We start from the raw sequence: 25,796 nt of genomic DNA on the forward strand, positions 1-25,796 counted from the left end.
AACTTGGCACCGTACAGCTGAGGGGGTTACTAACCAAACATTGTTCTGACCTAGTCCACCTTTCCATATGAACTGGATTTGTTTATCCAAAATAATTTGCATATTTAGTTAACTGAAATTACTTGTCATGGGCAAACTATAATGACAAAGTAGCATTGTTTGCTCTCAACACCAGCCAGATGTTCAACTGTAGATCTTGGAAGTCATTTGAATGGGTTAATTGTGATATGATGTTGTCAGACAGGCTTAAAATACTTAAGATTTAATTTTATTCCCTGCTTCTTAAAAGTGACCAGATGCTGATTAAATAAATCAAATGTAGCACTCTTGACTGATCTTTGGCCATGCAATATGTTATTTAAGAGTGAATGTAAGGACATTTGGTGAGTAAAAATTATATATGGTATACAGTCCAGCCGACATCTCCACATTATACAGTCCAAGACCAGACCAGTAAGCTCAATTGGTTTGTGGCAGTGTTTATACTGCGCATGAGCCTTTTCCCACAATACTTCATCTAGATTTCCATTGAAGAGAAGCAAGCAAAACCTGGATTTAAAGAGGCTGATCTTATGGGAGTATGTAAGATGGAGGAATGGAAAATGCCAGGCAGGCTAGAATATTAAAATTGTGAGAATAGGATGAAGAGATGGATTCAAGCTAGGAAAAATAAATTGAGAATAAATGTCAAAGTGCAAGTAATGAGTAATACAGATGACAACACTGAATTTGGATGAACAATTTGATGCTGACATGGAAGTTCAGGATAAATTACTACATTTTTAACTCTGAAAATTTTAAAAAGTATCAGCTTTGATGTTCCAAAATTAGTTGTCTGGAGTTATACTTTGATTTTTTTTGGCATAATTCCCCAGAAATTGGTGTGACTGTATCAAAAACGCAAATTGCAGCACAGTGGTTTGCATTGCTGCCTCACGGCACCAGCCACCCGGGTTCAATTCTGGCCTTGGATGTCTGTGGAGTCTACACATTCTTCCCATGTCTGTGTGGGTTTCCTCTGGGTGCTCCGGTTTTCTTCCATAGTCTGAAAGATGTGTTAGCTAGGTGCATTGGCCATGCCAAATTCTCCCTTAGTGTATTTGTTCAGGTGTCAGAGTGTGGCAACTAGGGGATTTTCACAGTAGCTTCGTTGCAGTGTTAATGTAAGCCTACTTGCAACACTAATCAATAAACTTAAACAAATTGCGTTCAGCTCACCTAATTTGTCTTACAATATTGGGCGCCAGTTTAGCAGCCACCAGTTAATATATGCTTCAGTTTAGATATGATGTTTGGCCACCAGGGTGGGGTACCAGAGAGTTGCTGGTGCTTATCCGCAACCCCCCATAAGACTCATTGCTCTTAGAGTGGAAAACTGCGGGGGGAGGAGATTTTTTAATCATCTACTTGGAAAATATTCATGCTTTCTAACGGGAGTGTCTGCGATGCAGGTCTGACAACAGGAGTCGCTTTAAAACAGTTGTGTGGAAACCAGCTGGGTTTGTTACATAAATCAGGACACGGAACAAGTCTGTCACAACTATGTTTACAATCCTAGTTTTGTCTCAATATTCAACTCAAACTGACTACGCCCCTTTAAAGGCTATCCTTCCACCAGGGAGGGAAGGGCAGTCCTAACAATTTATGTTGATGACTAAATTGGAAATTATGGGGACCACAAATAATTGACCCTTTAGAGAATTGTACTCCGCCATGAATGGTCTTTCGTTTAAATGTTATTAGCGCTTGGGCTTTCAATTCATTGTGCGAATGATTGCAATGTCAACTGGATTAAAAATTTAAGTCACTTCAGCCAAAGTCCCGTTGAATGGGCTCTCCCAATCCTCCACTTCTTCACACCTCTCTCTTCCTTCACTCGTCGCCAATCCCAGCCCGAGACTGAGAAAATACGCAGGGAACTCCTATTCCCTAAAATGTCCTACCAGACCGGTTTGAATTTAACCGGTCCAATGCAAATGTTTTATTTGGCCGGCTTTAAAGGAGGCGTTCGCCTTTAAGAGGTGCTGTAGGCGGTGCAGGAGCCGCTCGAAACAACAGCTCTGCTCACTACTTCCTACATGAGCCCCGGCAGCTGGTGCAGGGACATCGGGGCTCGCCGTGACTGTTGGAGCTTGTGGTTGCGATTCATCGGAATATCTACTGCCTCCTTTTGCAGGACAGCCCGAACCTTCAGAGGGGGAAAGAATCGTGAACGGCTCATTCAATGTGACTGCACTGTCCTTGTAAGATCAACACTGGGCAAGATGAGCGGAGGGGAGGTAGTTTACTGCGGCTGGTTAAGAAAATCTCCACCAGAAAAGAAGTTGAGGCGATATGTAAGTAAACGGTTCATGAAATGTGTTTCTAAAGAGTGGCAGTTTCAAAACATTGACACATCAGTGCCAGGTGTCCTAGCCCTTTTTAATATATGGAGAATAGCAACCGATCAAACAAGGGCAACTTTAACCAAGCTAGCACACAGCATTGGTATCGATGGGCTTGCTGCATACCATTAGCAGCAGAAAGCCCAATTTTAGCGTATGTTTTAGATCCTGAACGAAATGCATTGCTTAGGCTGCACTGTAAAAGAAAATCGAGAGCAATTTAAAACAGATTTTTCAAGAATTGTAACTTTGGAAAGTGAAAACTATATGAACACACTCGTTATATTCTCGCACTAAGTTCCCACATTGAAAGGAGTTAATATTTTGAAGGCTCTGCTATCTCAATAACATGGACTTGAGTTTTGGACTGAGAATTCTGTACTTGTGAACATTGTTCCAATAGGGATGCGTTTTATTTCAAGTGTTAAATGTGATGATAAAGCTATAGGATGGAATGGTTTCCTTTTTAGTTGTTAAAAGCCTCCAGTTAATACCGGTCTCCGCTGTGTTGTGGACATTGTTGCTAATTTCCCTTTTCCTAGAAAGGGAACTGTTCCTTGTAGTGAAATTGAAAACGGGAGTTGACGTTTCAATCTGTCTGCGGGATTCGTTTCAAAACTCTCATATACTGGTAAACTCCCATCCAGGAAATGTTCTTCTGTCGTTATTTTTCACTTGGTTTACTAAAAAATAATACTGTCATTGACGATGCTTGTTTCTGCATCTGGACGATGTCAACTAGCCTGTCGTTCTTGCACTGCTCCAGCTCCTCGCCCTGATCTTATGGAGTGTTTGGTTTATTCGGGTTGCAGTTTCTGTTGTTTGTTTTGCTTTTCGATCCCGCCTCCCTTGCAAATTATTTCTTCTATCTCTTTTTACACAATAGAGCCTCATTCCTAACCCTTTTTTCCCATTTTTGTTTTGGTTGCTCCTATCCTCTCTCTTTCTTCCCCCCCCCCCCCCCAATCTCCGCATCCCCGCGCTCGGGATTCCAGTGTATATCACTGACCCCCAATCTCCACCCTCCTTTGTCCCAATGTCAGGCCACCTCAGTCACCATTCTCCCTCTTCCGTGGCCGGAATGAAATAGAAGGGTGACGTCAAATGTACTATTGAAACCTGCTCTGTGAAAGGTAGCCTCTTAATCGCACTTCTACCTGCCATAGTGGTATCGAATTTCAAATAAATGTGCAGATACAGAGCATAGCCTATTGCAGAATAAACCTGATATGGGCAGTGCGGTGATGCTGAGCACTACCACATAGTGGCAGAATATGAGGTTGAACATCAGTCTGTGTTCACTGATCTGTCAGGCTTTTGGACATGCCAAATGGAAATTGGAGTATTTTCCTCCATCCAGGAGGGACACTGGCCATTGTTGCACACCTCCAAGTGATGGTCTATGGAGCAACTTTGGAAGAGAGCTGGCTATCTATTTGGGAGTGGCATGCGAGGTCCAGGAATGGGATAAAGTGTAAATATTTTAAATTCAAAATGTCAGAGGTTAAGGGAGGTGTAAGCTACACAGTTTCTTTGCCAAAGACTCTTCTGGGAAAAGTAAATGTACACCACGTAACCACTTATACTTTTAGAAACACACAAACTAGAAGCAGGAGTAGGCCATTTGGCCCTTCGAGCCTGCTCCGCTATTCATTTGATCATAGCTGATCATATTCAATATCCTGATCCCACCTTCCCCCATATCCCTTGATCCCGTTAGCCCCAAGAACTATATCTAATTTAGGCTATGCTCATTTGATTTTTCAGTTTCTGAATATTTATTGAGTCTAAAGCAGTTGTTTTTTTGCAGTTTATTTCCCAGCAATAGAATTTTGCTACTCATGTGACATGACCTTGTATCACTAATATTTCTTCTCCGAGATCTGGCATCATTCCAGTGCTTCATAACATGTTGTCTTGATACTTAATCTCTTTTTTCTGTGTCCCATTTTTGGTGAAATCATCTTCATTTGCTATATGATTGGAAGGTTTCCACTTCTGTTAATTACGGCTTCTGTTTCCATGATTGAAATGAAATTAAAAATGACAGTTTATGAAACTTTTGCTATTCATCCGAGTATGATAATTAATTATCTACGCAACAAAAAAAAACATGTTGGGGTAACAGGAAGGCAGGAATGAGGTAGAAATCTTGAAGAAACTTGAGAAGTCTCTTCTGTATGTACCTGTTGCGGGCTTTGATGTTCAGCCTTTTAATTTGTACCCTTCAAGTAACCAGTCCAAGTCACAGGATCTCTTAAACAGCTATTTAATTCAAGCTATGTAGCAAGGACATTGGAACGTCACAGGCCAGAGTCCAGAATTCAGGCATGCGCAAGCAGTTATAGTTTCAAATTCAATTACAAATAATTAGCATATACCAATCAAGGTATAGGAGTTATCTCTATCCATTCATAACTATTAATTTAAGGTCACATCATTCATAAGGTACAGATATTAAAACCAATCACAATCATACCCCTGTTTAATTATAATATCCAATCAGCGTGAAAACTTAATCATGTTAGCTGACCTAAGTTATCATCGATGTCCCAGTTTGTGTACGTGTCTATCACTCCTCCTCCCAGGTCCAGATGTCTGATTTAATGAATTCTCTCAGGATAAAGGCCTTGGTGCTTATCCGTGAAGACTTTTCTCATAACTTATGTGACTTTTAAACTTGTGTATCATTTTCAGTTTGTCATTTTAAGAGTCACATCTTGTGTTAAAGATCTAGCCACTAACTCACTTATCGTATAATTGACCTGGGAATGTGGCTTTGAAAAAAAAAGAAATATAACTTGGGGTGCTATTATTACTATGATGGTCACAGTTGGTAGGTTTTGGTAATTCTGACTAGCTACACCTACCAGTTCATTTAAGATCAGAGGTAAATACATTCTATACAATTGAAACCATTTATGCTTGAATTGTTAAATTCTAGATGGTCTTGTGGAAACTCATGTTTCAAACAGGGTTTTGTACTGAGCTGCAGTTATGCTTTATCCAGTGGAACCTAAGCAGTGATGAGACTACTGCTTTTATTAATTATGCAACTGTCTTTGTGTCAATGTATTGTATTGAGACACATTGTACAATTAATCAATATTTTGGTTATTTTGAGCAATTTATGTCTTGCTAGCACGATTGAGTAAATTATCAGTGGCACACCATCTACAAGGCACAAGTCAGGAGTGTGATGCAATGTTCTTCATTTGCCTGGATGAGTGCAGCTCCAACAACACTCAAAAGACTTGACATGGTCCAGGACAATGCAGCACACTTGATTGGCACCCCATCAACAAATACGCCCTCCCTCCAGCATAGTGGCAGCAGTGTGTACCATCTAAAATATGCACTGCAGGAACTCACCAAATCTCCTTGGATAGCATCTTCCAAACTCTCAAGAAAGACATCTAGAAAGACAAGACAGCAGATGCATAGGGACACTACTACAAATTCCTTACCAAGCCACTCATTATCTTGACTTGGAAATATATCGCCATTCCTTCACTGTCAATGAGTTAAAATCCTGGAACTCCCTCCCTAACAGCGCTGTGGCTGTACCTGCATCACATGGACTGCAGCAGTTCAAGAAGGCAGCTCAGCACCATCTTCTAAGAGGCAAATAGAGATCTGCAATAAATGCTGGCCCCAGCGAAGCCCATATCCAATGAATTTAAAAAAAATATATGTTCACCTGAATGCTATGCATTATGGAATGGCTTTTGAAGGGTGATTTTCACTCTGGAACCATTTTTAATTATTAACTTTTGTGTTTCAGTTGAGATTACCTTGTGACTATTACTATTTTAAAATGAAAATGCCAGAAGATTATCAAGAATTGAACTATTACTGAGCTGAAAATATATCTTATTGATTGGAAATGCCCTCCAAAGGGAACTACAGTGAGTTGGTTCTTTTTGCTTTGCATAAATGCAGCTCACTGACACTCCAAGCCAGTTACCCTGTCATCAACATGAATAGTTTTCCGTTTTCTAATTCAAAAATAAATGAATACGTCTCAAGCTATTATGTTGTTGTTATATTATAAGTAGTTTTTGAAACTCTGACTAATGTAACTGAGATAATGCCCTGGTCATGAATTGATAATTTTTTTGACTCAAATTATTTAATTTTCTAACTTGACCTTTTTTGCAGTCTTTTACACTCACGGAAACTAAAAATGTGTGATGCAATATCATTTCGTGGTTGTTTGAAGTAACCCCATTTTATTTGCACACCATCCCATTCTAACTGCCTCCCCTTTGTTCTTACCTGCAGATTGTATTCTTTTGCATAAGTAAGTTATTACAAACCAGCTTAAAACATGCATCTTGGGATAAATATGAATTTTGGAACTGCTTTATTAAACTTAGAAGTCCTCAAGTTTTATCTACTAAATGATTTTTTTTTTGGTTTCAGAATACAGTTTGACTTTTGCTTTTAACACTTGGCAGTTTCCTATATCTTCATGGAAGAGTACTCATAATTGAATAAAATCTCCAAACCTCTAATTGCCCCAATCATTATTTTGGAGACTGGCACTTCCACCATCACAGCTAAGTTGCATATTAACCCTGGTTTCTGAAGTCCCTGCCCTTAATCGCTTCAATCAGTATTTGGCAGTACAGAATAGTCCTAACATAAGGTGTGACCTTGCCATTTCCAGCTGGCTGTCAGACTGCTTGTATCAGTCCTGTATGAATCTTCTCTTGCTCAAAATAGAGAAGACCAAAGTTAATCTCCTTCAGACTCCGCTGCAAATCCCATTCATTTGCCATTAATTCTAATTTCCACCTTGGCTACACAATCCGGCTGAACCAATTTGTTTACAGTAGTCATCTTGTTAGACCCCTACTTTCATTTTCATATCCCATGACTTCAGTAACTACTTGCTGGCACATCTATAACACCGCTTGTTTCAGGCTCTGTGAAATAATTGTACCTGCCTTCCATCACTTGCAATCTCTTTTCTCAGTGTATCAATCATCATAAGCTCCAACTTGTCCAAAGTTTTGCTGCACATATTCTCTCACAAACTTTGAATTCCCTCACTCAACCTTTTCACCTTTCTACTCCTTTAAGTAGCTCCTTAAACTTACCTATTTAACCAGTTACTTATCTTTTGTCTTCTTTGGCTCTGCCATTTTTCTGTCTGATTACACTCTGTAGTACCATGGCATGGTTAACTTTTGTTACAGGTGCTTTATAAAGGTAGAAGAAGGAGAGACATGCATTTACCTTTCATGACCACAGAATGTCCTTAATTGCATGTGGCCAATTAAGTACTTTTGTAGTGTAGTCACTGTTGTAATGTACAAAACGTTGCAAACAGTTTGCACTCAGCAAGCTCCTCCAAAAGGCAATGCAAGGGCTATGTCAGCTTTCCATTCCTCCACCTTGCCTCACTCACTTCAATCATAATCAGACTTGTACACCTTCCAAAATATGCATTCCTCTGACTGGTGTTCTGTGTCCTTTACCTGCTCCTGAAACCCAATCTGTGACTACAGCTTTGGTCAACTGCAACCCTCATCTCCCCAATAATTTATTGGTTTTGTAAGAGGATCAAAGGTTACAGGGAAAAGGCAGGAGAGTGGGGTTGAGAAACTGATCAGCCATGACTGAAAAGTGGACAGACTCGATGGGCTGAATGGTCTGATTCTACTCCTATATCTTGTGGGATTTTCTTTAAATGTTAAAGGTGCTGTATAAGTGCATGCTTATTGGCTGATGCATAGGTTTGTGTACATAACAGTCTTTGCCAGGCTTCAATTTGCGTTTTTGAGAATTATTCTTCCAGTTTTTTGGCCTCAGCACTTTCAATATGGGCAATTCTTGGGCATCAGCTGACAAAGAACAGTACAGCACAGGAAACAGGCCCTTCGGCCCTCCAAGCCTGTGCCGCTCATTGGTCCAACTAGACCATTCGTTTGTATCCTTCCATTCCCAGACTGCTCATATGACTATCCAGGTAAGTCTTAAACTATGCCAGCGTTATACCTCGCCCCTCTTACCTTGAGCCTGTGACCCCTCGTGATCGTCACCTCCGACCTGGGAAAAAGCTTCCCACTGTTCACCCTATCTATACCCTTCATAATTTTGTACACCTCTGTTAGGTCTCCCCTCATTCTCCATCTTTCCAGGGAGAACAAGCCCAGTTTACCCAATCTCTCCTCCATAGCTAAGACCCTCCATACCAGGCAACATCCTGGTAAACCTTCTCTGCACTCTCTCTAAAGCCTCCACGTCCTTCTGGTAGTGCGGCGACCAGAACTGGACGCAGTACTCCAAATGTGGTCTAACCAACGTTCTATACAGCTGCAACATCAGACTCCAGCTTTTATACTCTATACCCCGTCCTATAAAGGCAAGCTTACCATATGCCTTCTTCACCACCTTCTCCACCTGTGCTGCCACCTTCAAGGATTTGTGGACTTGCACACCTAGGTCCCTCTGTTTCTATACTCTTGATGGCTCTGCCATTTATTGTATAACTCCCCCCTACATTAGTTCTTCCAAAATGCATCACTTCGCATTTATCTGGATTAGATTCCATCTGCATTTCTACGCCCAATTTTCCAGCCTATCTATATCCTGCTGTATTGTCCGACAATGTTCATCGCTATACGCAAGTCCAGCTATCTTCATGTCATCCGCAAACTTGCTGATAACACCAGTTACACCTTCTTCCAAATCATTTATATATAATCACAAATAGCAGAGGTCCCAGTACAGAGCCCTGCGGAACACCACTGGTCACAGACCTCCAGCCGGAAAAATACCCTTCGACTGTTACCCTCTGTCTCCTGTGGTCAAGCCAGTTTTCTACCCATCTAGCCACCTCCTTGTATCCCATGAGCCTTAACCTTCTTAACCAACCTACCATGAGGGACTTTGTCAAATGCCTTACTGAAATCCATATAGACGACATCCACGGCCCTTCCTTCGTCAACCGCTTTTGTCACTTCCTCAAAAAACTCCTCCAAATTTGTAAGGCACGACCTCCCTCTTACAAAACCATGCTGTCTGTCACTAATGCGATTGTTCCGTTCTAAATGCGCATACATCCTGTCTCTAAGAATCCTCTCCAACAACTTCCCTACCACGGACGTCAAGCTCACTGGCCTATAATTACCCGGGTTATCCCTGCTACCCTTCTTAAATAGCGGTACCACATTCGCTATCCTCCAATCTTCGGACCTCACCTGTGTCCAATGAAGAGACAAAGATTTCCATCAGAGGCCCAGCAATTACATCTCTTGTCTCCCTGAGCGGTCTAGGATAGATGCCATCAGGCCCTGGGGATTTATCAGTTTTAATGTTACCTAAAAAACCTAACACTTCCTCCCTTGTGATGGGGATTCTCTCTAACGGGTCAACACCTCCCTCTGAGACGCTCCCAGTCAACAAGTCCCTCTCCTTTGTGAATACCGATGCAAAGTATTCATTTAGGATCTCCCCTATTCCCTTGGGTTCTAAGCATAATTCCCCTCCTTTGTCCCTGAGAGGTCCGACTTTTTCCCTGACAACTCTTTTGTTCCTAACATATGAATAACACGTAATAACACTTAGGTAACAAAAACCAATTCAAAAGTCGAAGCCCATGACACAATGAATATAAATAAAATATAATGATTAGTGGAATCAATCGATTGAATCTTTTTTGTATAATGTGCAGACCATAAGAATGTGTTCAGACTCAGCAGGAACTCAGCATTGAAGTGCTAGGGTAAAAAGGCGAACTGGAGTTTGATTCATTTAGGAGTTTGGCACTCATGGGAGATGAAGCTTGCATTATTAAATTAGACCTAGAGGAATGGCAACATGAGGGATCTTGTGCTATTTCTGGAATGTGATATGGGCCTTGTTATTCAGTGTGGCCAGGGTGGCACATCTCAACAAATTGTTGGTGAATTGAGCCTCTGGAGCTGAGAAACACTGTTTTTAAAATCTCTGCATTTATAACTGTCAAATTATATTAACTTGCCGGCACTGACATTCTAAATCTGTATTCGGAGAGCTTTTTGCATTACAGCATCTATATAAAGCTTAATTAATAATGAAACCTCTTTCGTGCACTCTTCTTGTCAAAGAGCTGCACAGTTACCAGAAGTTGGATCCTGTTTCTGTCAACTGAGGAAGTTTTATGCTGTTAAATAAATGCTGTAACGTCAGTCATTTTACAAGTACATTTCAACTCATTTGAAGGTGAGGAGACGAGGCAAAATCTGTTTGCTAATCTCATTACAGGAAGGTGATGAACTCTGTTACGATTGAAAGGAGTCCACTACTCCGAAGGTATTGTGCTATTTGTGTAATGTGTCATTCATTCACCAAAATGATTTTCTTTACCTTTGCTACTGTTAGACCCAGAATGAAAAAGACTTTATTGAAGGAGCCTGATTAAATTCAACGATTTATTACAAAACAAAACTCCTTTAGCTACAACAGGTTAGCACACAATTTGGAAGCGTAAATATTTATCCCTTTAAAAGTATCCCAAAATGCACGGGCACACGCACACATAATAGACATACAAATAGGGTCTCTGCAGAGATTGGCGGGTAAAGAAAAGCATGCTGAAAAGGATAAAGTTTGCAGGGTTTTGACACTGTTGAGCTGGTGCTCCCTCGTGTGAAGATTGGGGGGAATGTTAGTCCCAGTAGCTGTCTAGGGGTTCGAACCAATGAATAGAGCAGCATCAATCCGCTTTGGATACGGTTGAGGGGGATGACATACCAGTGGGGAGCCGCAGTGAGAGGATCTCCAGCACTGTGTCCGTCTCTGTGGCTCGGGAGGGAAAGGGGGAGAGCGGGAGGGCGATAGTTATTGGGGACTCGTTAGTTAGAGGGATAGATAGGAGGTTCTGTGGCAGCAAAAGAGACTCACGGATGGTATGTTGCCTACCGGATGCCAAGGTCCGTGATGTCTCAGACCGTGTTTTCCAGATTCTGAAGGGGGAGGGGAAACAGTCACAAGTCGTGGTGCACATTGGTACCAATGACATAGGTAAGAGAAGGGACGGGGATTTAAAGCAGGAATTTCTGGAGCTGGGCTGGAAGCTGAGAGCCAAGACGAAACATGTGGTCATCTCTGGTACGTTGCCGGTACCACGTGATAGCGAGTTGAGGAACAGGGAGAGAGTGCAGTTAAATATGTGGTTGCAGGGATGGTGTAGGAGGGAGGGTTTCAGATACGTGGATAATTGGAACACGTTCTGGGGAAGGTGGGACCTGTACAAACAGGACGGGGTGCACCTGAACCAGAGGGGCACCAATATCCTCGGAGGGAAATTTGTTACGGCTCTTCAGGGGGGTTTAAACTAATTTGTCAGGGGAGTGGGAAAGGGAGTTGTAGTCCAGAAGTCAGTGAGGGTGGTGAGGTATCAGGGTCAAGGGTGGGTACTGGTAGACAGGAAGGTGGGTTGAAGTGTGTCTACTTCAATGCAAGGAGCATCCGGAACAAGGTAGATGAACTTGGGGCGTGGATTGGTACTTGGGACTACGATGTTGTGGCCATTACGGAGACGTGGGTAGAACAAGGACAGGAATGGTTGTTGGACGTTCCGGGGTATAGATGTTTCACTAAGTGTAGGGAAGCTGGTAAAAGAGGTGGAGGAGTGGCATTGTTAATCAAGGATAGTTTAACGGCTGCGGAAAGGCACTTTGTGGGGGATCTGCACACTGAGGTAATATGGGCTGAAGTTAGAAATAGGAAAGGAGCGGTCACGTTGCTAGGAGTTTACTATAGGCCCCCAAATAGTAATAGAGATGTGGAGGAAGAAATTGCTAAGCAGATTATGGATATGTGTGGGGGTCACAGGGTAGTTGTCATGGGGGACTTTAACTTTCCAAATATTGATTGGAACCTTTGTAGGTCAAATAGTTTGGATGGGGCAGTTTTTGTGCAGTGTGTGCGGGAGGGTTTCCTGACACAATATGTGGATGGGCCGACTAGAGGTGAGGCCACATTGGATTTGGTACTGGGAAATGAACCGGGCCAAGTGTTAGATTTGGTTGTGGGAGAGCAATTTGGAGATAGTGACCACAATTCGGTGTCTTTTGTTATTGCAATGGAGAGGGATAGGGCCGTACGGCAGGGCAAGGTTTACAATTGGGGGAGGGGTAATTATGATGCGATTAGGCAAGAATTAGGGGGCATAAGTTGGGAACAGAAACTGTCAGAGAAAGGAACTAATGAAAAGTGGAACTTTTTCAAGGAACAAATACTGGATGTCCTTGATAGGTATGTTCCTGTCAGGCAGGGAGGAAATGGCCGAGTGAGGGAACCATGGTTCACAAAAGAGGTGGAACGTCTTGTGAAAAGGAAGAGGGAAGCTTATGTAGGGATGAGGAAATAAGGTTCAGATGGCTCGATTGAGGGTTACAAGTTAGCAAGGAATGAGCTGAAAAAGGGGCTTAGGAGAGCTAGGAGGGGACATGAGAAGTCCTTGGCGGGTCGGATCAAGGAAAACCCCAAGGCTTTTTACTCTTATGTGAGGAATAAAAGAATGACCAGGGTGAGGTTAGGGCCGGTCAAGGACAGTAGTGGGAACTTGTGTATGGAGTCAGTAGAGATAGGCGAGGTGATGAATGAATACTTTTCTTCAGTGTTCACCAAGGAGAGGGGCCATGTTTTTGAGGAAGAGAAGGTGTTACAGGCTAATAGGCTGGAGGAAATAGATGTTCGGAGGGAGGATGTCTTGGCAGTTTTGAATAAACTGAAGGTCGATAAGTCCCCTGGGCCTGATGAAATGTATCCTAGGATTCTGTGGGAGGCAAGGGATGAGATTGCAGAGCCTTTGGCGTTGATCTTTGGGTCCTCGCTGTCCACGGGGATGGTGCCAGAGGACTGGAGAATGGTGAATGTTGTTCCTCTGTTTAAGAAAGGGAATAGAAATGACCCTGGTAATTATAGACCGGTTAGTCTTACTTCGGTGGTTGGTAAATTGATGGAAAGGGTCCTTAGGGATGGGATTTACGACCATTTAGAAAGATGCGGATTAATCCGAGATAGTCAGCACAGATCCGTGAAGGGCAAGTCGTGCCTCACAAATTTGATAGAATTTTTTGAGGAGGCAACCAAGTGTGTTGATGAAGGTAGGGCAGTTGATGTCATATACATGGATTTTAGTAAGGCGTTTGATAAGGTCCCCCATGGTCGGCTTATGATGAAAATGAGGAGGTGTGGGATAGAGGGAAAGTTGGCCGATTGGATAGGTAACTGGCTGTCTGACCGAAGACAGAGGGTGGTGGTCGATGGAAAATTTTCGGATTGGAGGCAGGTTGCTAGCGGTGTGCCGCAGGGATCAGTGCTTGGTCCTCTGCTCTTTGTGATTTTTATTAATGACTTAGAGGAGGGGGCTGAAGGGTGGATCAGTAAATTTGCTGATGACACCAAGATTGGTGGAGTAGTGGATGAGGTGGAGGGCTGTTGTAGGCTGCAAAGAGACATAGATAGGATGCAAAGCTGGGCTGAAAAATGGCAAATGGAGTTTAACCCTGATAAATGTGAGGTGATTCATTTTGGTAGGACAAATTTAAATGTGGATTACAGGGTCAAAGGTAGGGTTCTGAAGACTGTGGAGGAACAGAGAGATCTTGGGGTCCATATCCACAGATCTCTAAAGGTTGCCAGTCAAGTGGATAGAGCTGTGAAGAAGGCCTATAGTGTGTTAGCTTTTATTAACAGGGGGTTGGAGTTTAAGAGCCGTGGGGTTATGCTGCAACTGTACAGGACCTTGGTGAGACCACATTTGGAATATTGTGTGCAGTTCTGGTCACCTCACTATAAGAAGGATGTGGAAGCGCTGGAAAGAGTGCAGAGGAGATTTACCAGGATGCTGCCTGGTTTGGAGGGTAGGTCATATGAGGAAAGGTTGAGGGAGCTAGGGCTGTTCTCTCTGGAGCGGAGGAGGCTGAGGGGAGACTTAATAGAGGTGTATAAAATGATGAAGGGGATAGATAGAGTGAAAGTTCAAAGACTATTTCCTCGGGTGGATGGAGCTATTACAAGGGGGCATAACTATAGGGTTCGTGGTGGGAGATACAGGACGGATATCAGAGGTAGGTTCTTTACGCAGAGAGTGGTTGGGGTGTGGAATGGACTGCCTGCAGTGATAGTGGAGTCAGACACTTTAGAAACATTTAAGCGGTTATTGGATAGGCACATGGAGCACACCAGGATGATAGGGAGTGGGATAGCTTGATCTTGGTTTCAGATAAAGCTCGGCACAACATCGTGGGCCGAAGGGCCTGTTCTGTGCTGTACTGTTCTATGTTCTATGTTCTAATCCTTGAGACTTCCCTCTCTCTTCTGAGCCTCTCTGGTATCTTAGCTGGATACTAATGACCACACTGCAAAGAGAGCATAGATTGGACAGCTTTCTCCTCTGTTTATTCCCAACTGAGTTCCAAAAAACCAAGTTCAAAACATAAAGCTCATATTCATCAGATGATTTCTAGTAAATCACCAGGGCTTCTATCTTTTTAAAACCGTTTTGCTTTTCTAACCATCCTCAAGTACGATGCTGGTCAGTTGCTTTCTTTGCAAAGGCATGCTTCCTCCCAGTCTAAAGATGAACATATGCCCTTTGTTTAAAACAAATCCAAGTATCCAAATAATGACGTTCCAAATTTTAAAAGAAAATACAGTTCTTGAAGGTATGGTTTTCCCAACAACTCCGTACTAATTAGCCAACTTGCTTGCAAGTACCACCTCTGTTTCCTGTACTACGAAGAAACCATCCAGGACAAAAGAGCCCACTTGATCAGCACCCCTATCACTGCCTTAAATATTCCCTTCAACACTGATAGGCAATGGCAGTAGTGTACACCATTTACAAAATACACTGCAGCAACTTGCCAAGCCTTCATCGACTCCAGTTTCCAGATCTGCAACCTCTACCATCCAGAGGAAAAAGGAAGCAGAGGCTTGGGAATAGCATCACTTGCACCTTCCCCTCCAACTTCCACATCTTCCCCTCCAACTTTCCCACCATCTGGACTTGGAGCTATACAGCAACTCCTTCACTGTTGCTGGATCAAAATCCTCGAACTCCCTAACATTGCTATGAGTTTACCTACATTTCAAGGATTGCAGAGGTTCCAGATGGAGGTCCACCACCTGCACAAGGGCAATTGGGGATGGGTGACAAATGCTGATCTTGCCAGTGATGTTTGCATCCCATGAACAAACGCAATTGTTTTCTCATCACAGTTGAGACTGCTATTAATTTGAATTGATTTATTATTGTCACATGTATTAACATGGTGAAAAGTATTGTTTGCGCGCTATACAGACAAAACATACCATTCATAGAGAAGGAAACGGGAGAGTGCAGAATGTAGTGTTTCAGCCATAGCTAGGGTGTAGAGAAAGATCAACTTAATGGAAGGTAAGTCCATTCAAAAGCCTGACAGCAGCAGGGAAGAAGGTATTCTTGAGTCAGTTGGTACATGACCTCAGATTTTTGTATCTTTTTCCTGACGGAAGAAGGTAGAAGAAAGAATGTCCGGGGTGCATGGGATCCTTAATTATGCTGGCTGCTTTGCCGAGGCAGCAGGAAGTGTAGACAGAGTCAATGGATGGGAGGCTGATTTGCGTGATGGATTGGGCTACATTCACGACCTTTTGTAGTTCCTTGCATTTTTGGGCAGAGCAGGAGCCATACCAAGCTGTGATACAACCAGAAAGAATGCTTTCTATGGTGCATCTGTAAAAGTTGGTGAGAGTTGTGGCTGACATGCCAAATTTCCTTAGTCTTCTGAGAAAGTAGAAGCGTTAGTGGGCTTTCTTAACTATAGTGTCAGCATGGGGGAATCAAGATAGGTTGTTGGTGATCTGGATACCTAAAAACATGAAGCTCTCGATTTTAAATGATCTTGGTTAAATATTTGAAACTATGTACTGCCAGAACAGGTTTTCTAATATAACTTGTCAGAGGGAATGTTAAAATTAAATGTAATTATTTCCTCTCACCTGAATTGCATGTTATTTACCAATATAATGTCACATGAATGGAATGGATGGGAATTCAGTTTCTTGTCTGACTGCAGGGATGGAATCACTCGAGCTTCACCACTAAATGAACTGGTCCAACATTCTATCAAGGAAATAAATGCGCAACTATAACCTCTTTGCTTCTAGCAGAAATAATCTTTCAAAATAGAGGGTTATACCTCTTGAGACTATCCAATCGGCACGTGAATTCATGCTGCTGATCTTAAAGCGACAGCAATGCCTGCCTAGTAGTGCAAAATAGTTTTGTGTTTTGTCAACTGTGCAGACTTGTGAAAACTTAGAATACATTTTTTCTCAAGCTTTAAGTTCTTGACTGACCATTCCCACAAATGACTGCAGTGCAATCTCTGCAAAGTTGCATTTATATTACAATATAGTCTAACTTGCATTTTGGTTTCAATTTTGATTAGAACAAGTATATGAACAAAAATTTTCATCAATGATCCATCTTCCATTGTAATGTCTAATTATTACAGGGCCAGTTCCATTTGCAATCTTTAAGATGCTGAAGCAGTCTGCGTCTGCATGCAGCAACACCTAGAGAACATCCAGGCTGTGGCTGCTGAGCAGTGGAAAGTAATACTTGTGCCACATGAGGACTAGGCAATGAGTACTGTCAACAAATAATTGTAACCATCTCCTCTTGAAATTCAGTGGCATTACTGCCAATGACCTGGGAATCCTTATTGGCCGGAACTCAAATAGACCAGCCACAGAAATTCTATGGCTACTAGAGTGGTCTAGAAACTGCGTATTCTGTGGCAAATGGCTGACTACCTGACTGGCCGAAGTCTCTGTACCACTCTATTAAGGTACAAGTATTGAATGTGATTGAATAGTAACCACATGCCTTGATGGTTGTAAATGTAATAGTAATGCTCAATACCATCCAGGGCAAAGCAGTCTCTTTGATCAGCGTACCATTCACTGATATAAACATCCACTCCTCCACCACCAACATCTACTCTCGTCAGCACAAGTACATTGTGGCTAAGATATGCACAGTATATAGGATGCCTTACAGTAATTCACCAGAGATGCTTAAATAGCATCTTCCAAACTTGTAAGCTATCCCACTCTGAAAGTCAAGGGCAAGAGGTGCATGAGAATACTATCATCTTCGAGTTGCACACTATCCTTTGGTTATCGTTGGGTCAAGTCCTGAAGCGCTTGTTCCTAACAGCTGCAGGAGTGCCTTCATCAGACTGCAGGGGTTCAAGAAAGTGGTTCACCACTATCTTCTCCAGCAACCAGGGATGAGCAATAAATGTATGCATGGTTAGTGAGACCAATATCCCATCTTTTGCGAATAATTCTGATTTTAAATTTTTTATATGACCTACTTTTACAATATTTAAGCCAGTAGTTCCCAAAGGGTGCGGCGCGCCACACTGGTGCGGCGAGAGAGTACGGCAGGTGTGGCGGGGAGATTCAAGGACAATCAAAGAAACGTTTAAACATGGATAGATATTTTTCCAAAGTGAGAGCAAGAGCATCAAGTGATGCTGAGGACAATCCCAGTCCACATTGTGATCCAGAATCGCCATTCGAACAGAGTGCTGAAGAAGAGTCGTTTAATTCTACACCAGTAGCAGGCCCAAGCAAACCTCCAAAAAAGTTTGTCGACAATATATGGATAGCTATCTGAGTCTCGGTTTCACATGGACTGGAGATGAAAACGTACCTCGGCTATGTGTTTGATCTGTGGTGAGAAGCTTTCCAATTCCAATATGGTCCCAAGCAAGATGAAAAGGCATCTGTTGTCAAAACATGGAAATCTGGCAAACAAGGATGTTCAATATTTTGAAAGGCTTTTGGAACAGCAGAAATGCCAACAATCATATTTCAAAAAACGAATGACAGTCTCAGATAAGATGCAGATTGTATCTTACCAAGTGGCTGAATTGATTGCTCAACAGACAAAACCACATACAATAGCTGAAAAATTGATTCAGCCTGCCTGCAGCTTGATTGTGAAAACCTTGTTTGGTGATGATGCTGAGCGAGAAGTTATGGAAATTCCATTGTCTGACAATACAATTCGCAGAAGAATAGTTGATATGTCAGCTAATATTGAGAAGCGTGTTTCCGAAAGTATGAAGAATTCTAAATTTGCAATTCAAGTTGATGAATCGACCGACATTAGTGGAAAAGCACAGTTGCTTGCCTATATCAGATTCATTCACAATGACGAAATAATCACACAGTTTCTATTTTGCAAGGAACTTGAAAAACATACCAGCGGACAAGATATTTTCCATACCTTGTCTGAGTATTTGGAAAAAGTTGAGATTTCATGGGATTCTTGTACTGGAATTTGTACGGATGGAGTGCCATGTGTGATGGGGAACGTGAGAGGCTTGGCGGCACTCATCAAACAGAAAAATCCAGATGTAATATCAACTCACTGTTTTTTACACAGAGAGGCATTAATCACCAAGACCCTTGTAGCTGATTTGAAGTTGGTTCTAGATCAGACTGTGCACATTGTGAACTTCATCAAAGCAAAACCACTAAAGGCGCGGTTATTTGCTCAACTCTGCAAAGACATGGAATCAAAACATCAATGCCTAATTCTGCACTCGGAGGTTCGCTGGATGTCCCACGGAAAAGTTTTAAATCGGGTGTTGGAACTGAAGAACAAATTAAGAGAATTTTTGGAACAAGAAGGGAACCCATTGTATCACCAACTGGATGACAATGATTGGTGTGCAAAGCTGGCATATTTGGCCGATATCTTTTCCCGGTTGAATGTGCTCAATGCCAGTATGCAAGGCCGCGATGACTATATCCTCACAACTACAGACAAACTAACTGCATTCAAAACAAAGCTTCAGCTCTGGCTCAGAAGAGCGATGCAACATAACCTCAATGAATTGTACGGCCTCATACAGGAACATCTTGCAACACTGGTAGAAAAGATTGATCATTACTTCCCATCGTTGTCTACAGAAAAATTCGACTGGGTTAGAGACCCCTTTTGCGAATTCCAGCTGTTCAGGTCTGACATTGGATGAGGAGGAGGAAATGGCCTGCATTTCGAGTGATCGCACCTTGAAAATGAAACACGGGAGTATGCCACTGGACTCTTTTTGGATATACAACCAGAAACAGTATCCACGCATCTCTTCAAGAGCATTAGCTATTCTTCTACAGTTCTCCACGACATATTGTTGTGAACAGGGATTTTCAGCTCTGACAAATATCAAAGACCAGAAAAGAGAGAGGTTTCTTTGTGTTGATGAGGAGATGAGAGTTTGTTTGTCTCAAATTAGATCTAATATAAATGAGATTACCCGACAAAAACAAGCTCACACCTCTCATTGAGTTTGTACTTAAGGTTACATGTGTAAGAGGCTCATCTATAAGTATATTTTGGGAATGAATCATGTTTTTATGTAGCTGCATTGTTTTATACTTTCTGGATGTCCCCATGATATTATAAAGTAGTTGTGTTCTATGTTATGAATCAAGCACTGCTAGGAGTTTTTTTTGTTTTTGAATGTATTTCTTATCAATAAAAAATTCGGTATGGCGCGAGCAAATTTTTATTCCGAAAGTGCGGCCCAGTGAAAAAAGTTTGGGAACCACTGATTTAAAAGAATATTTGACTTTGACCAACATACCAGTGATTTACATTTAACAAAAACCACCCAACTTCTCTTTTCAATAATCAATTTTTAATGTCCAAAATGAGTATTTAAACAAAAAATTACATATTTCACAAAAGATTAAAGTGTATTAATTCAGTTGTTTTTGTCGTTTGGCACCTTCAGGGTTTTATTTGCAAGCCCCAGGTTTGAACTTGATATTTTTGCCCAGAGCATTGACTGTGAGCTCAAATATTGATCCTGCAACTGAGTATATGGAATGTGAATAGCTTCTAACCAAGGTCCGTGCTATTTAGTTAGCAAAATAATACCATGTTTATCTCTTGGTCCTTCACACAAACATCAAATCAGGACATGATTCAAGCAACCCAAATAGTTGACCTTGGAAAGACTACCATTGTTTGAGGGCTCAAGACCAGTAATAGAGTTGTCCCACGGATTACTCAAATAGCAGTTTGATCTAGTCCTATGTGAAGTCATATGTTTTCCCCAACATTTTGCATATTCGTGAGAGCAAAGATGAGCAGATAGCTATCGGTTTTTAAAATGAGGATAACCAAATGCTATCATTGGGAAAGAACTTTTAAAAGATAATTGACAACTGACAAAGCATTCTTCACTCCAGTTTTGATATTTCTAAAACTTGATTATCCTGGTAGCCTTCCTCTGAGGTTCATCATACCTGTGTTAAAATTAATGCACTCAAATATGTAGGCTGCACGTCCTAGCGACTGATGGATCGTATCAAACAGCATTTGGCTGTTCACAACACAATCAGTCATTGCTTGTAAAACTCAAATCAAATAGTCCAAATTTGGATGTAATTCCACAATTGGACAGCACTTGCTAAATAATCCTAATTGATTACACACAACCAATTTAATATTATTAGTCTGGCTCGCAGTTCGGTTCACTTACACATGCTAGAAACTATATATATATCCATACACAGGGCCTTGTCTTCACAGACAAGGAGAACATGTTCATGCTTTGCACCTTTTTTAACTAAACAAAATCTTGGAGGACAGCCATTCCTTGATTCATTCCTCCATAGTAATGCCTTGACCAATCAGTCGACCTGCTTGGTTTCAATTTAAAAGCTTGGCATTTAACTGTTACCTAGTGCATTCTCCATGGCAATGACTCTTCCAATCAGAGTCTACTTGCCAACAAATCGCATTAAGGAGAATCCCAAGGCTTTTTATGCATATATAAGGAGGAAGAGGGTAGCTAAGGAAAGTGTGGGTCCACCTAGGAAAGTGGGGGGAATTTGTGTGTGGAGCCAGCTGAGGTCCTTAACGAGTTCTTTGCATCAGTATTCATAAAGGAGAAGGATGTGGTGGATGGTAAATGTAGAAAGGAGGATGTTGACATTCTAGTACATGTTGAGATAAAAAGGGAGGAGGTATTGGAGGTTTTGAAAAACATTAAGGTGGAAAAGTTCCCATGGTGAATAGAGTCTATCCCAGAATACTGAGAGAGGCCAGGGAAGAAATTGCTGAGGCCTTGGCTAAAATCTTTGTATCCTCTTTAGCCACGGGTGAGGTACCAGAGGATTGGAGAGTAGCTAACATTGAGAAGAAGAGACAACCTGGGAAATTACAGGCCTATGAATCTTACATCAGTGGTGGGGAAATTATTGGAGAAGATTCTTCTCATCTGGAAGAGAATAGGCTTATTAACGATAGGCAGCATAGTTTTGTAAGGGGAGGTCATGTCTCGCAAACTTGATTGAGTTATTTAAGGAAGTGATGAGAAAAATTGACCAGGGCAGGGTAGTGGATGTTGTATATGTGGACTTTAGTAAAGCCTTCAATAAGGTTCCTCATGGCAGACTGATACAGAAGGTGAAGACCTATGGAATCCGAAGTGAGCTCGTAAGATGAATACAAAACTGGCTTGGGCATGAAAGCAGACAATAGCAGTGGAAAGGTACTTTTTTCTAACTGGAGGTCTCTGATAAGAGTGTTCCATAAGGATCAGTGCTGGGGCCTCTGTTGTTTGTAATATATATCTAAATGATTTGGAGGAAAATGTAGGTGGTCTGATTAGTAAATTTGCAGATGATAAAATTGGGGGAGAATTGGATAGTGAGTAGGATTGTCAGAGGATACAGCAGGATATAAATCGGCTGGAGACCTGGGCCAAAAGATGGCAGATGAAATTTAACCAGGACAAATGCGAGGTGATGTGATTTGGAATGTCTACTGCAGAAGGAAAGTACACAGTAAATGGTACAGCTCTTAGAAATATTAGCATACAGAGGGATCTAGGCATGCAGGTGCACAGTTCCCTGAAGGTGTCAACTCAGGTGGTCAAGAAGGCGTATGGCATGCTGGTCTTCATTGGCCGGGATGTTGAGTATAGGAATTGGAAAATCATGTTGCAGCTGCATAAGACTTTGGTTAGGCTGGAGTTGGTGTACAATTCTGGTCGCCACACTAAGGATGTTAATGCATTGGAAAGGGTGCAGAAGAGAATTACCAAGATGTTGCCTAGTTTGAAGGATATGGACTATGAAGAAAGTTTGAACAAACTTGGATTGTTTTCATTGGAGCGTCGGAGGATGAGGGGGAACCTGATGGAGGTTTACAAGATTATGACAGGCTTGGATAGAGTGGATAGACAAAGTATTTTTCCCAGAGTCGAAGGGGCAATTACTCAAGGGTATGGATTGAAGGAGAGAGGGCGAAAGTTTTAAAGAGATGTAAGGAGGAAGTTTTTCATGTTTTTGATGTAAGGTGGTAACTGCCTGGAAGGCGCTGCCGGAGGAGGTGGCTGAAGCAGATTCTATAACCATGTTCAAGAGACATCTGGATAGATACATGAATAGGCGGGAAACATAAGGATATGGACCACGTAGAGGCAAGAAAATATGAGATTAGAGAGGTATCTGTGTCGGCACAGACCTGGTGGGCTGAAGGACCTGCTCCTGTGCTGCACTGTTTTTTGTTCTTTCTTTACTCTTTTCTCAGGCAGTATAAATTGTTCCCTTTGGAATTGGTTTTCTCATTTCATCAGGAACATGTTGAAGTTCTGTACAAATGACTGTTTGTGTATCAAAATATTTTATTGCCTCAGTCAGAAATTGTAAATGGAATGTGAATGCCCTACTTGATTTTAATTGAATTGTCTATATGGTACAATGAAAATCTGCAATATAGTATTAACATGCATTTGTATAATTTAATAAGTTTAAAAGGAAACTTGATTGGAAAGTCTCTGAATCACAGAATTGTTACAGTGCAGGAGGAGGTCTTCTCACCCATTGCATCTGCACTGGCTCTCCAAATGAGCATCATGACTTACAACGATTCACCTGCCTTTTCCCCATACCCAATCAATACACCTGACCTGCACATCTTTGGACTGTGGGAGGAAATACACACAGATTGAGTGGGTTGTCTTATGAGGATAAGTTGGACAGGTTATGCTTGTTTTCACTGAAGTTGAGAAGCGTGAGAGGTGACTTGATTGAAGTATGATTCTGAATGGTCTTGACAAGATAGAGGAAAAGGATACTTCCTCTTGTGAGTGAGTCCAGAACTAGGGGGCACTGATTTAAAATTAGGGATTGCCCTTATAGGACAGAGATGAGAACTTATTTCTCTGGGGTTTATATAACTTTGGAACTCTGTCTCGGAAGGCAGTGGAAGCAGGGTCACTGAACATTTTTAAGGTAGAGGTCGCTAGGTTCTTGTTAGGCAAGGGAATCAAAGGTTCAAGGGAAAAACAAACATCAGTCGTGGTCTTATTGAATGGCAGAGGAGGCTCAAGAGGCAGAATAATCCATTTCTCCTAGTTTGTATGCTCGAAAATAATGGTGCAATTTGAGTCTTCTTACAGAAGATCTGACAATTTGGAATGTTTGAAGTGACCTACAGTGCAGAGTACCTGCTTTATTTCACTTGAGATCACAGGAAGTATAAATATTTCCTGCTAAACTTACCACAACCAGTTTTCAGTTGTTTAGTACTGTTACTTTTAAAGCAGGAAGGGGAAAAGTATGAAAATTTGGCACGACTGCGAAAGAGGTTTATTCCAATGTATTTGTGGATTCGAACAATTAAGAATCCAATCACACCATCAATGTTGTGTTATTGCTTTCAGATGTGCTGCTTCCTAATTTGTTTTTCTTCAATGCAATTTAGGTGGCTTTGAAGACCAGAACTGTAATAAGGTGTTGTAATGTGATGCAGTAGTTAGTAGGATCAGTCTTTCTGTGCACACAAAGAAAAAATTCTTAAGCAGGCATTGTTTCCCATTCAGCCTGCCATTTTTCAGGTTTTTAACTCCAGGCTGTGTCCTGCTGTTGTCCTCAACTCGAGCTTGTGTTTAGGAATGTCAATGTGACGTTAATATTGATACTTTTCACAGGATTGTAGACATGTGAGTAAAACACACTGCCTTATGTTCAGTCTGTGGTTATAAAATTGTAATCAAAATTAGGCTGGTTTTGTTTGAGTGGAAAAATGTGTATCATTGGTCTGGCTTGCTTTAGGAGAATTACAAGTCGAGACAGTTCATTCATCCTCAAACTTGGTCGTAATGGAGTGTTGTTTAAAATCTGTAATATATAGTTTGTGAATCTGGGGACTTTAATGTACTATTTTCATTCATACTTCACATTAGAAATTTCTGCTTCAAAATTATCAATTATCCAAACATGACTCGTAGGGTGATGTACTGGCATCTGGGTTCAGGCTCTGATACTATCGAATAAGAAATAGCAAAATTATTAAGCCATCTTTTTATGAATACTGATATCAAAAAGTAAACCCATCTGTTGCCTTCAGTGTGCTGTTGCTGGATTCCAAACTTAGTGTGAATTGTGCAATTTGTTTCGCGTTTGGCAATTGATTTTGTGACTATTTCTGACATTCCTCTTTTACACATTGCTGCAGAACCTTCCTTCACTCTTCTTCTGCAACTTCCTCCAGCACAGCTTGCCAACTCTAGGCTTCTGTTCATCTATCGTCTCGCCAGCAACAGAGCTTTCAGTTACAGCATAGCTTCTCGACATCAAAGTTTCTATATCACCTTTTCTTTATCTCACCACCCTCCCCCACACCCACTTAAAAGGTTTCTCCAAGTACGCTACTTTGACTTTGCCTTCAATTACTTCTACTTTTTGCAATTACCGTTCAAGTTTGTTCTTCCCCTTTTTCGTTTACAAAAAAACATCATTGCAGTAAAATGTGGAACTTGCTACCATGTGGAATAGTGGAGGTGAATAACTCTAATCTATTTAATGGGAAGCTAGCTAAATACATCAAGGGAAAAAGCAATAGAAGAATATGCTAATATGTTAGATGAAGTGGGGTGGGTGAAGGCTCATGTGGAGTATACTTGCTGTGTACCAGTTCAGTCAAATGGCCTATTTATGTGCTGTTAGCTCTATTTATTGCTATGTTAACAGTAGTACACCAGTGCAAAATTTTTGTTAGTCTCTACTTCAGTGAGGTTTCCTACAAATCTTACTGCCAGTGAACCTCGCCCTGTAGCAAATCATTTTTATGCTCAGACATTTCACTTCGCTTCATATATTAATTAAATCAGTCATGCTGTTCATTTTTGTAACATCCCAGCACTGTAACAGCGCAACACTGAAACTGCATTGTGTGAACACAAAATTCAAAGAAAATGATGGCCTATCCTATGGATGGACACAGACATCTGTAGTAATGATGAATAAAATTGGAAGTGATTGTTCCTCCCTCCTTATGATATGTTTTCTATGTCTTTAAAGTCATTAAAATGAGATGAAGGCAGC

The 25,796-nt window shown here is 41.5% G+C and overlaps 1 protein-coding gene across 1 annotated transcript in view; it reads left to right on the forward strand.

Moving 5' to 3' along the window:
• The first annotated feature begins 2,210 nt into the window (after nucleotides 1–2,210).
• Nucleotides 2,211–25,796, forward strand: part of gab2 (GRB2-associated binding protein 2) — a 324,841-nt gene continuing 301,255 nt past the window's right edge. Inside the window, exon 1 of the mRNA XM_078221897.1 lies at nucleotides 2,211–2,336. Coding sequence (XP_078078023.1) covers nucleotides 2,265–2,336 — 72 coding nt within the window. The 5' untranslated portion in view covers nucleotides 2,211–2,264. The remainder of the gene's footprint in view (nucleotides 2,337–25,796) is intronic.

Source organism: Mustelus asterias, chromosome 10, assembly GCF_964213995.1.
Source record: "Mustelus asterias chromosome 10, sMusAst1.hap1.1, whole genome shotgun sequence".
In the NCBI taxonomy this organism is placed as follows: domain Eukaryota; kingdom Metazoa; phylum Chordata; class Chondrichthyes; order Carcharhiniformes; family Triakidae; genus Mustelus; species Mustelus asterias.